The sequence below is a fragment of the Mangifera indica genome, chromosome 7 (assembly GCF_011075055.1).
Source record: "Mangifera indica cultivar Alphonso chromosome 7, CATAS_Mindica_2.1, whole genome shotgun sequence".
Lineage (NCBI taxonomy): Eukaryota > Viridiplantae > Streptophyta > Magnoliopsida > Sapindales > Anacardiaceae > Mangifera > Mangifera indica.
In genome coordinates, this window is record NC_058143.1 from 13,834,359 (window position 1) to 13,847,416 (window position 13,058).

The 13,058-nt window shown below is 32.7% G+C and overlaps 2 protein-coding genes across 6 annotated transcripts; both read right to left on the reverse strand.

Annotated features, from left to right (window-relative positions):
* Window positions 1-903: 903 nt before the first annotated feature.
* On the reverse strand, window positions 904-4,753 carry LOC123221329 (nuclear transcription factor Y subunit C-9-like). 4 transcript variants are annotated; one of them, XM_044644159.1, is made up of 4 exons: window positions 4,616-4,753; window positions 4,294-4,351; window positions 1,471-2,289; window positions 904-1,216 (listed from the first exon to the last, which is right to left on the reverse strand). In XM_044644159.1, exon 3 carries the CDS (start codon window positions 2,286-2,288, stop codon window positions 1,500-1,502), a length of 789 nt encoding a protein of 262 aa, XP_044500094.1. In that variant the 5' UTR covers window position 2,289; window positions 4,294-4,351; window positions 4,616-4,753; the 3' UTR covers window positions 904-1,216; window positions 1,471-1,499. The 4 variants fall into 4 exon arrangements, with proteins under 4 accessions (XP_044500094.1, XP_044500090.1, XP_044500093.1 ...); XM_044644155.1 differs by having other exon boundaries at window positions 1,471-2,297; XM_044644158.1 differs by having other exon boundaries at window positions 1,471-2,304.
* Window positions 4,754-8,248: 3,495 nt separating this feature from the next.
* On the reverse strand, window positions 8,249-10,775 carry LOC123220258 (signal peptidase complex subunit 3B-like). Of its 2 annotated transcripts, XM_044642355.1 has the most exons (6): window positions 10,560-10,775; window positions 10,364-10,411; window positions 9,498-9,560; window positions 9,052-9,105; window positions 8,688-8,774; window positions 8,249-8,565 (listed from the first exon to the last, which is right to left on the reverse strand). In XM_044642355.1, the coding sequence occupies exons 1-6, from the start codon at window positions 10,683-10,685 to the stop codon at window positions 8,440-8,442; spliced, it is 504 nt and encodes a 167-aa protein (XP_044498290.1). In that variant the 5' UTR covers window positions 10,686-10,775; the 3' UTR covers window positions 8,249-8,439. The 2 variants fall into 2 exon arrangements, with proteins under 2 accessions (XP_044498290.1, XP_044498291.1); XM_044642356.1 differs by lacking the exon at window positions 9,498-9,560.
* Window positions 10,776-13,058: the final 2,283 nt, after the last annotated feature.

Below are 13,058 nucleotides of genomic sequence, written 5' to 3' on the forward strand. Positions count from 1 at the left end.
AAAACCCATGTTGTGGAAAACCGTGGGCAATAGATAAAGAAAATTTCACTAGTACTGAAAATGTTTATTGAGAGAAAAATAAAGTTCGAATTTTCTCTCTGAACACAAAGTATAGGGAAAAACTCTAATTTCAAAAGATTGATACATAGTACACACAGACTAAAAGCTAATGGACGTGAATTTAAAAGGGTCTATACCTATAATTTAGAACTTCACTTTCTGGATTCAGTCAGTCCAATTTAGAATTCAAGTCACCAATGTAAAACACTCCTCTTGCCAGGACTAGTAGATCCTCAACAGTTTACTGAAAATATGGGCATTGATGCGATTCTCGAGGGAATTTTGATGAAAGGAAGACAGACTTGTTCATTAAGTAGATTGTTTCTTGAACTCAAGTTTGAACTTGTAAGTGTATGTTCAATTACTAAACCCAAGTCCATGGCATTAAAATTATGAAATTGACATTTATAGAGTTTTCTCTGTTTCTTTTAATCAAATTTTCCTGAGGTTGACCAGAGAATGGCCTGGCTTATTGTATGCCATGGTAATTTCTTTTTGTCTTCTGAATCAGCATTGGCATGCTACAAATAGATGCTTGTTATAAAAGTGATCTTCGGGTCAAATGTGTTGAGTGTGTTTAATAACACATCTAGCCTTGTTTGCCAATGATGCAAGCCTTCTCTGTTACCCTTTAATGGATGTTCTTAAATTTTGTTTATTTTCCCTTTCCAGGCATATAAATTTAATTTTTAAAGCAGTTTCCCCTTAACTTTAGCCTAAGCAGAATTCAAGATAGTTCTGCCTGTGTTCAACAGCATTTTTGACATTTTCCCCTTAGTATGAGGAAGATACTACAAAAATAAAAAAACATTGTAGAGGGGAAGGAACAGAATTACAGTTTCCTGGTAATAAAGGTAGAAGGCTCACTTTCAAGTTAAATAGTATTTATACATGTTTGAGTAAGCATAGATAACCACCCAGAAATAAAAAAGGTTCAATCAAGAAAAACTATTCTTTCCAGACATGTTACTTACACCTCTTTGATCTTTCAGTAATATCATATTATCAACAATAAATGTAAAGACAACAACCAGGTGAAAATAGGGTTTAATCAAGATCGGCTAGTCTTTTCAGCATATTATTTACAGAAAATCTGCTAGTCTTTGGCTGAAATCACCGAAGCAGCTTATGGTTGTTAGAGGCTTCTAGTCCTCCCCTGTTGACATTAGCAAGATGATTCAATTAAAATGAGAATCTATATATTCAATAGGTAAAGATGATACGTAGAAAATCACACTGAAAACATTGCAGGGAAAAGTCTATAATTGAAGGGCTGTGGAGAACTGACAGCTCTGAAAAAAAGGCAAAAAAATTTGAGCACAAAACTTGCTCCACCATAGGTCTCTAAAACACAATGATTTAATAGCATTTTAACAACCAATGGAAAACCAGCAAGAAAAATGAACTTACTCCATTCCTGGGCTTCCATACTACACCCATTATTGATCTGAGGCTGATTGCTGTTGCTTTGGTCCTTGTGGCCATATCTGTTGAGCCATGTAAGGGTGAGATTGCTGGGCATACACTGCAGGATCCATCACAGGCTTACCCATGATCGTGCCAGTAGACCCAACCTGAGGAGCATGTTGCAGTGGCATATAACAATAAGGTCGTGTATCACCAGGTCCTGCAACGGGCATATTTCCTCTTGGGATTGATGCAAGTACTTCATCTTTCAGATCCTCCCTGGGCACAATGTCAACTAAAAAATCAAATATATCAGTCCTAGTAATTGCTGCTGCAATATCATTCTTTTGAAGTGTCCTCCTTTTGTTCTCTTCTGTATGATTCCAGGATCGCAGAGTCAGTTCCAAGATAAACATTTCACATGCCCTGGCAAATATGACTGGTGCCTCTGCTGAAATCATTCTAACATCCTCATCAGCCTTCATGATCTTCTTGATCCTTGCTAAGGGAAGGCTATGATTCTTAAAGTCATTAACGTTTTCTATTTCTTGGTACTGATTTGCCCAAAAAGACTGGAGTTGCTGCTGCAGTTGTTGTTGCTGCTGGTGGTGGATTTGTTGATAGGCAAGTTGGTGCTGTGCCAGCTGAGCACCTGCTGGTTGAGTAGGAGATTGAATTGTCCCGCCTGATGTGATTGCCGATCCAGCATTTGGGGCCCCAGTCATTTGATTAGGCTGATAAGGGTTTGTGCCATATGGCAACTGAGCTCCACTACCAACCATTCCCATAGAAGCAGGTTGTCCATGTCCTTGCCGATCCATTCTGATCCACTAGAACCAACAAACATAGGAACTTCTCAGTTCCGAAATGCAAACAGGACAAGGAACAAGAACAATTAAATTCAAAGTTAATCACACTACATAGAAGATATGAAAACATATCATTCCAAACCAAATGCACAAGGGAAATTATCTTAGTAAGAGAAAAGATTCATCATAGTATGAGTGAGCACAAAAAGGATAAAAAACCAAGCTATGCGTTCAATTGGATTCCAAATTAATAATTTCAATTTCTTAGAGGTGGCCTTGTTATCAGTAGTCATAAAGGACCATACAATTGTTAACAAATTCAAATTAAACAACAATCTGAAAATTAAATTCTCTACCAGAACTTCATCATGATAATTAAAGAGAATAAACCCAATGGTTAGCTTTTTTCTCCCATTTCATGGCAATATCAGACATTTTCACTTTTGCACACAAGAATATAGATCAACTACTCACCAATGACCTCAGTGCAAAAAGAAAATTCACCAAACCAGAACTTTCACTAAATAAATTCAATTTCTAACATCAAAAGCTCCGTTAAAAATATATATGATTTATACTTTAATTCATAGAGAAACTTTTTACAATAAAAGATCTTTCCTTTTTTTTTTTCCCCTTCTATAAGTGATTCATCTTTAATTTAGCTGACACATAGGCAGGAATCTGTTATTAAACATATTTGCTACTTGTGCTAAGAGAGGGAGCAGGCCCATCTGAACCAAAATTGATTTAAGCATTCACAAAACCCTTGACCAGTAAGTACAGCTTCTAACAGAAACTGTATTCCAAACACTTATCCCAAGATAAAGATATATATCTTGGACAGTCTATGACTCAAACTTCTGACATAATCATTGGAACAAACAATCTAAATCCTTGCAGGACAGAGTAGATACAGCAGAGAATATATTTTGATTTTAATAAACTAATAAAAGAGAACTCCAAATGGGCCAAATATAGAAACACATATTGGAATTTCCCTAACCTTAGTAATAACTTATGTGTGATTTGGATTCAATTAATACATAAAGTAGCTATTTTCAGGAAATTCCAATTGAGATATGAATATGCAGGGTAAAAAAGGACAAATTGGACTTAAAAATCTCATATGAAACTGAAATCAATTTGTAAATCACCCTAATTTCAACAAAGGAGATCATTACTGAAAGTCCAAGACCAGCTTTGTCATCATGTTACTACCACTGAAAACCAGGAAACCCATAAAATCTATGAGTATATTATTTTTTCAAACAATTTTGGTGCTTCCTTTTTGATCTCTACATGTTAATGACGTACAGAAAAAGTAATATCCCAACAGATTCTAACCAGGAATGAAACTAGGAACTGACAGCCAAAACTTTACCGTTGATTAAATTTCCAAACATAGTAAAGTCCTTTCCATTACCAATAGCTCTTTAAACATACAAGCAAATATGCAAAAGATCCAATTTTACAACAAAGGTAATAACCACAAATGCTAGAACTTTAATAGACAATCTATGCTTACTTTGATACAATAGTATACGTGCGTGCGTCTTCATCGAATGAAAACAGCTTGCAGTATTTAAAGTTCATCAAAGGTCGAGAACAATTTACAGGTAATATGAACTCTGGAAAAATACATATAAGCTCTTTTCATTAACTGCCAATTAAACTAAGTAAAAACTGACTTTTTACTAATTAAGCACAACATAAATTATGCCCAATTCATTGGACGTATATTAACTAATTAAATCATAAAAAAAAGTAACCATAAACAAATAATATTCAAAGATCATGTAAAACAGTTAAGACCCAAGACAAAGCTGATAACAAAAAATATGAATAAAAACATAGATAATAACTGATCATACCCACAAAAGGATAGAAAAATCAAACCTAAAAATACAAACAAATACATACACAGGTTCACAGACTAACATACATACAATCCTATACGTGTATATATACATGCATATATACACGATTAAGAGAGCAAAAGAAAAGAAAAAACTTATACCTTTCTTTCTCAAACTTCCCTATGTTTCTTTCTTAAGCAAAAGCCCAGATTGAAAACCCTGAAACCAAAGCAAAAAGAAGAAATTTCAGTCAACTTTCGGCCTGTCTTTGTTTTTGTCGTTTTGGGGAGATCTAACAGGAATTGAAAAAGATTTTTTTGTGATGTATTTTTAGCAAACAGTGAAAGATCTGATTTTGAAAAACATAACGCTTTTAGGGTTTGGAGGGAATCATCGGCAAAATTTTTTTTCTTTTTTCATTTTTGTTATGGGTTTTGGTAATGATTCATGATTTTTTGAGTTTTGTGTTTCTCGGAGAAGAACCTGAGTTTGGAAACAACAAAAGCTGTAGTGTGTGCGCGTCTGTTGTGTCTCGGATTCTGACTTGTTATGTCATTCTGTCAGGGGTTTACCTCCTATATTTAGTGCTTCTTCTTTTTGGATAATCAATTGACTTTAATATTCTGACATGAGTCAAATAGTTATTTGACCTGAAATAAACCAATTAAGCGGATGGCCAAAACACCTAGTCCCACCCAAAGTTTGGTGGAATCTCAAATTCCCACTATTAACTTTTAAAAACTCAAATCTCTACCATTCTATTAAAATTTACTGTTAAAATTAATGGTAAAAATGTTATTTAACTAAAAATATTTAAAAATTTATCACATTCTTTCCATTTAAGCTAAAATTTTAACAATTTCTCTTCACTCAAAGTTTAAAAAGTAACTATTTTCTTTTTAGGACTTTGAAACTATTAACAGAGACAATAAACTTTGTTATCTACGGTCATATTCTCTCACTTTCTCAGCTTTTCTCTCTCTAGATCTAAAACCTTAAACTTCAGACAATTGTCTTTGATGAAAATAATTGTTTTTATCTCAAACGAAGACAACGAATCGTCTTTATTTTGGATTGTCAAAGTTTAGGGTTTTAAATCAAGAGGGAGAGAAAATGCAACTGGTGATAGTTCTTCATCTCCAATAACGATTTCAAAACTCTAAAAAGAAATTATCACTTTTCAAATTTTTAGGTAAAAGAAAATTATTAGATTTTTAAATTAAAGAGTGTCAATCTGATTAATTTTTAATTTTTTTAAATATTTTTAACTAAATAACATTTTTATGAATATTAACATAATAATGGATATTTAAGTTTTTAAAAATTAACATGTAGTGTTTGAGATTTCATCAAACCTTTGGTAGGAACAAGTCTTTTTGGCCTAAAAAGATAAATATATTTTAGAATTCAAAGTGAGAGAATATTACAATCTCGTAACTAATGCCATAGGATTAATCTCTTCCTCTATCAAACTTACTAATACAACACTAAAAAGGCATTGGCCACATCCTTTATCTTTGCGAATCAAACGTAGGCAGATGTTACTCCATTGTAGTTGGAATCAAACTTACTAATACAACTACTAGAAAAGGCAGGTGAGACAAACTTTGATAATTATGCAATTCATTTTATATTTTTCCATCTTTATTTTATATATATACACCACCCAAGATAAGGATCATGTCCATTAGTTCCTACTAAACTGAGATACAAGAGACAAAAATGGGAAGTAATTAAGTGAATTATATAAACATAATCTATAACTATAATTAAATTTAATATATTAGAATATTTGACATTCTCTAATATAATTTTACATATTCGTGACTAGTGGATTAAACCACTTTAAAAACGATCTCATATCTCATGCTTATACTTTGATACTTACACAAAATTATACAACTTTTTCTATTTATAGTTTTTTTTTAGTAGTATTATATATATAAATAATGATGTATTATTATGTAATTAAATAATTAAAAATTAAAGATAAAATGATATCCAATTATAAAGTGACACATAATTATTTATGTATGAAATTATACACAAAAATTATGCATATAATTCTATTGTTTCCTTTTATTAACCTAAAATCTATGAACTAATTAACTGATATGTTTGAAGTTGACAAGGTTGTCCATGACAATATCTACCCATTCATCATTTATCAATATTCTTCTTCTTTTGAAAAATTACTGATGATATATTGGGGGGTTTTGTATTATTTTAGATCTCTAGTCATGGGGCAATTTTTGACAAATTTAAGGGAATTCAAATTATATTTACCTTTTCTTTTTTTTTTTTTTTGTTCGAGGAAATTAGCCCTTGTCTGTTGATTGGGTAGTTCATATTTTCAGTTTCTCCATTGTAGTTGGAAACTTTTTTTTTTTTCCAAATATGTTTTCAAAATGTAAAAAGTACTTTGACATAAATATTCACTATTCTATGTATAAAAACAAAGGAATACTGTAGAAACTGTTCCAAGTACTCTTACAGAAAGAAAAAGAACACTTCTTTGATCCTCAAGGCCTTTGGGCAACTAGGGATGAATTTGAATAAAATTTGACCTTAATTTGAATAAGTTTAAAACAAACCAGTCTCAAATGAGTTTGAGTTTATAACTTTAAGTTCGAGCTCAAACTCGAGCTACTCATCAAACTTATAAATTAAAATTTTTGATATAAAATAACGTCGTTTTAATTAATATGTATTAAAACGACGTTATTATAATAATGAGTTAGTTCAAGTTTGAACTCAAATCGAGATGAGCTCGATAAACCCAAACTCAAACTCAAGCTCAATGATTTCAAATTAGGCCGAGCTAGAGCTCAGCTCGACTTAAATCTAGCCCTATTGGCAACAACTAATAAGCAATTGGGCAAAAAAGAATACCAATGTGGGAATGCAACTGATAAGCTTCTTGATGAGCTGTTTGCATTACCAAAGCTGATCCAAGTCCTATTAGCATGTTAAACATTGGCCCTGCAAAGAACCCGGCCATTGCCATTGTTGGATGGGCGGCTTTGGCAACTGCAAAATCAGCAACAAGATCTACCACAGAGTTCATCATGCACGAACTGTGAGCCCGAGGAAAGATGGAGGTAATTCAAATTCTTCAGTAGCAAATTCTATCCAAAGCACTACTGTATTAATGCAAAACCAAATAAAAGTTATTTCAATTTTTCAAAATTTTTTAAGAAAATGGGAAACAATGAGTGTCAGATCACTGAAACTAGGGCTCTAAATCCAGTCTAGTCGCTTATGAACAGCTCGCAACTCATCTCATATTGAGTTAGATTCAACTTGAGTAGCTGAAGTTTGTTGTCCGTAGGCTCAATGAGATCGTGAGTTCACAATTCGCATCAACTTCAATAAAATATCAATAGACCTTTATAAATTTCAAATATTGTACTTACATTATGTCCCTGAAATTTTATTCTTTAACTTTGAATATGGGAGGATAATTAATAATTATTTAAACTATCTAATTTTAAAATGTTATAAAAACTAAAGGATTTAAATATAATTTTTTGAGTTAAACTTAAGTCAATCAATTATGGCTCGAGTTTAAACTTGAGAACTCAACGGTTTGGAGAACTTAAGCTTGAGCTCTACCTTTAGTCTATCGAATTGGGCTTGAATTAATCACTACTCATTTTGACTTGATTCAACTAGATCACACCCTTAATAGGAACCACACCCACATAGATGTAATCTTATTAGATCTCACCTGAGTCAGTTTAAAATGGTTGGGAATATAAAAAACCACACGTAGTCATGGAGATACATGGATTGCTTATTGCTTTGACGACCAATTTGGAGGACATTTTCTTAGTTTGGCTTGTGCTGATGGAATCTTTTATCGCGACGGTTGATATGAAAGTGGTTTATTTGAGATTATAGCAAAAGAGCAGAAAATCACTTTCGATCCAATTGATGTTCTCCTTTACCATTCCCTTAAAGGGGATCATCTGTAGACTGGGGTAGACTAATTGGGAATGTTTTACAAATATGATGACTTTTATCTTGTTTTTACGGTTGAATTTGAAGATTTGGAGAACAAATATTGTTAAGAGGTTCTGCCAGTTACAGTTTATGGGTTCTGAGTTTCATGTCTTCCAAGGGAAGAATCATAATCCATCATATTTCAATAGAGATTTTAAGTTTTAAAAAGCCAAACAAAGTTCATTTTCTCACTTTATAGAACAAAAAACATTCCCTGCTTCTAGTTTTCGGTTTAAGCTGATCCTTAATATTCCCTTACAGAAGACTAAAGTTACAGCGAGATCATAGACTCAAGATATTTCTCATCTGTATTCCTCTGGCAAGCGGTATCCAGACATGACTATTTTATCAGCAAACATCTTGCCTGTCCTAGGCATGACATGCCAGTGCAATGTCAAGTTGAATTCTTTACCCCGGAGATTGTGTCCCTACAATGAAAAGGAAATTGGAAATATGAAAAACAAATTCAATTTTAGTAAACAAAATGCCTCAGTTCACTTCTGAACATTGGTAGACAGAATGATAAACACACTTCATTCGGATGGCATACCTGATCAATAAATCGGTATTTGTTTGAGGTGTGAATGGAAAACTTGGCAGACTCTTTGGTTGGTACTATAGCATCCCAAAGTGACACCTGTGGAACAACATTCAAAGTCAATCAAGCAAATGGCATGGTTTCAAGCATAAACCTGAGATCCGATAAATACTTCTATAACTGGCATACAATACAATACAATACAGGTACAGACTGGGTGTTCATGAGGAGGAAGCATACAAAGGTAGATCATTAAAGCCCCATAATTACCTCATAAGTTCATAATACAGAATGGATAATGCAGTATTGAAAATATCAGAACATAGATAACAATTGTACTTCATAAAATGCATGCCTCCAAATTCCTAGAGATTACCTGGTTTAGAGCATTCTTGGGGGTTTCATACTCAGCTGCTATGAAAACGAAAAGCTGCAATGAATAGTAAGGCAATACTTAATCTCAAATCAGCTTTAAGTTTTCAGACAATAACTGTAAAAAAGGAACTGAGCAAATAAGCCTATCATACTTCTGGCATCCCATTGAGTTAGTAAATAGGATTTCAAACAGGAAAAAAATGAAATAATTAATAAACTGCTAATTTTTTTTTTTTTTAAATATTTGACCAGTTGATCTGATCCTTTTCTAATTTATATGTTTAAAAGTCAGACATAAGCATATTAAAATTTTGTCAATGTCTAATAACAGGAAACCTCTTATGTATCAAACTACCAGTAAAATCACCTAGGAAAAGCACTTTCAAACAGCAAATAACCATAAAAGCTTCTACATGAAAAGAGATAAAGACATCTTGGACAATCAACCTGTTTGGTGTTCCATGTAAACAGTGATTGCAAATCAGCGGTTATGTTCAATGTCAGGCTGGCCTGTATAAAAGAAAAAATTTACTTACAGGTGAATTCTGAATCAAGAACTTGAAGATAAATGACATAATTATTTAGGCTTATAACACAACGCAACCAAGAAGAAGAGATTATGCAAATCATAAATCAGGCTTGTCCCTTTTGATCCATTATTTCTATAATATGAATTATGAAAACTATAAGAGCTTTCTAGCTCACTTACAAAATAATGATCATTGTTAGTCTCCAAAACTTGATTTTCTTCTTTTGGATAGCGAGGGCCAACCCACTTATCTTACCATCTGCAACTCCTAAATCAACTGCCTAATGTTTTTAGTTGGGGTAAGGCAGAGGCGCAAACCCTAGGCATGTGCAATGACCCCACAACAAAACACCATTTCCGTTTACGCATTGCACAATGACCGGTGATGGAACCAGAACAAGGCTATTATAGGTTTACAATCTTCCCTAGCAATACACTTTTACCATCCCTACCCACAAAATAAAAAAGGTCATAAAAAATGAAATTACAAATGATGGGTGCCAACTAAATGATCAACATTACTTAAACTAGAACTCTCACTACCACTAAAACCGCACCTTATCATGAATTAAACTACAAACCCACACATTAAAATGGTATAAACAAAATAAAAGGTATACACTTATCAACATTCCTTATCACCTATTAAAGCTTCTACTTATCAAACTAATAACTTAATCAAACATATAATTCAGAATCAAAACCCCACAAATTTGAGAAAAAAAAAAACTTTACAAATTACTCGAACAATCAACAATAAAAAACACAAGAACAGAAATATCACCTCATCGTTTCCATGCGTCTGCTTCTGAAACCAATTAATATTCAACACCTACAATAAAAAAACACAAACCCAGAAACAAAAATAAGCCAAAATCACGAGAACACAATTGGATTTTCTTAATTCTAACACAAATCAAAGACGGATCTGGAAAAAAAAAAAAGGCAACAAATGGCATAAAAGCCAGACGAAAGTTGACCTGGATTTCGGCAGTCGGAGAAGGAGTGTTAAGGTTGTCAGAGAGAGAAACGATGGCGCACATTAAAGCGAGAATGGTGACGGCGAACGTCAACAGAGCGTTGGCTCTGTACCAGAAGGAATGCATATTTTATGTTTGTGTTTTTATTGCAGTTGTTGTGGCAGCTCCCTTTATTGTGTTTGTTTTGGTTTTGGTCCTGTTGCGTTTAATAATGTGTTGAACTGTGTGACCAGGGTTGTCTTAATAGCGTAAATTGATTGGATAATTCACTAGCCTTAAGACGGTGGCGTATATGGCATTTCAGGATTTGAATATAAATTTTCATTTTCTTCCCTTGTTTTACTTGTGTTCTGAATAGACAGTTAGATCTTGGAAATGTAACTCTTTCTTCTCCATAAAGACAAAAACATTAAATAATTCTATTATCAATGTTATGTGTATATAATTTATATATACAAAAAATGTATTATCATATGATTGATAGTTATTTTATTTTTAATTTAAAATAATTCAATTACATAGTGATATATGATCTGTGTATCTAAATTGTGTATTAAAAATATATATGTATAATTTTATTGTTTTTCTATAGAGTAAATTACTATTAAGTTTTCACAAAACCTCAAGTTCCAACACATTGAATTTCTTTAACTATAAATCATCACTTAAAAAACTTAATTTTGTTAAAAGAAAAAAACTAAATATCTATAATTTTTTCTCCCAAATTTTGAAAAAAAATAAAATAAAAAATGTCAATTGATATCGCTAGATCATATAGAGAAATATGTGATTTGTTAAGATCACATATTTATTTATATAATTACATTAGACAAATACGACATGGCAAAATCGCATATTTTCAAATACAATTTTTAGAATCGTATCAAGAGGAGTGTGATCTTGTTGGATTACACCTCTCTAAATGCAATTTTAACAATTATGACCACCTGTTCAAACTCTTTTGAGTTCAATTCTAGTCATCAATTAGGCCAAATTGCCAACAACTAAAATAAAAGATACTATGATAATTTTACAAAAATTAAATAGTTATGGTCATATGATCATTTACCATTTTCATAAGATATTTTGGGTAAAAATTTGTAATTTAGAAATTTAGTAGATAGAAAGTCAAACCTCGCATAAGAAATATAATTTATCTTTTTATATAATTTTTTAAAATAATATAATAAAAAAGTTATATGAAAAAATTAAACCTCTAAGTTTATGGGTGGCTTTATGGTATCATAAGAATTTTGTATACTTTTTGCCTTAGAGTTATGGGTCATCTACCATAGACTCTGGTTTGTTTGGTCTCATCGTCTATTTAGTCTTCAGATAAAGTCTAACTGCAAAGATGTTATAAACACAGTTTTTAGTAAGGACTTTATTCTTGATCCTAATATCAATCTTATTACTAGTATATAAAGTATGTTTTCTTCGAATTGAAATGTAAACATTACTTATTCTATCTGAGAAACAAACTATGCAATAAATTAGATTGTGAAAAAGAGTTTTGCCTCTGCAAATAAGTTCTTTACGTTTTTTAATGTTCTTCCTGAATTTCACAAGATTCTAAAATGTAATTTTAGGGGAGTCAGCTCCCTTCTGGTTTATTTTCCTTTTTTGTCTTGTTTTCGGGCCTGTTTTACCCCAAAAAAAATTACAACCTGTTCTTCATGTTATTCTGTTTTGTACATTAATTTAATAGAAAGTACTAAGCGCAATTGTGTTTTGGAAAAGAGTAAACACTCTTCTTGACATGTGCATCTGAGTAGGAGTGTGTACAATCCCTTCTAACTCCCCCTTGATTCCGCTATACTTTGTTGTTTCCATTGTCAGCAACTTTCAATCTCCCTTAGCTCTTTCTCCAGCTTGCCATGCTTCTATGCTCCCCTGTTACTATTCAAGAGGACAAAGAAATATGTCGTCGTCGTCGAGATGAGGAAACATGTTGAGAATCTATATTAGAAGAACAGTTAGTGCATTTCACAGGGACTGCCATAAAGCAAAGAAAGAAAGAGTCAGGCAGCTTCTTGACCGCCCATGTAAATAAACTCATGGAACTTTTGTAGGCAGACTAATTCCCTATATTCCAGCCAATTCTACGACAAAAGGTATTCCATAAGAAGATTGATTATAGAAGTAATATGGGAGGCAAGTCCCTTGTGACTCACTTATGCTCAAAACTTTGTGCCATCCGGTTCATAGTGTCCTTCTGCACTCATGGTAAAGGGTTGGACCTTAACCCTCTTTGCGCATCAGCCATAAATCCTCCATCTCCAATAAGTGGACTTTGGTGCTTCGACCATTTTTGAATCCCTCGACTATCCCTTCACCCTTTTCCATGACTAATAAGGGGCGTTTCTCTCCAACATTAGAGCAAGTTAAAGAAGTAACATGAACATCCTTAGCTTGCTTAGACATTGAAGAAGGCTTGAGATGTCAAAATGAAGGCTGTAAAACTTGATATGAAAGTCTTAGCCACATTGAAAACTGTAT

Coding starts and splice junctions, on each gene's coding strand:
- LOC123221329 (XM_044644159.1), bottom strand. CDS start 2,288: ATGGATCGGCAAGGACATGGACAACCTGCTTCTATGGGAATGGTTGGT.
- LOC123220258 (XM_044642355.1), bottom strand. CDS start 10,685: ATGCATTCCTTCTGGTACAGAGCCAACGCTCTGTTGACGTTCGCCGTC. Junction 9,561..10,363: donor AGACGCATGGAAACGATGAG/GTGATATTTCTG, acceptor TCTTTTATACAG/GCCAGCCTGACATTGAACAT. Junction 8,775..9,051: donor CCAAGAATGCTCTAAACCAG/GTAATCTCTAGG, acceptor GTTGTTCCACAG/GTGTCACTTTGGGATGCTAT.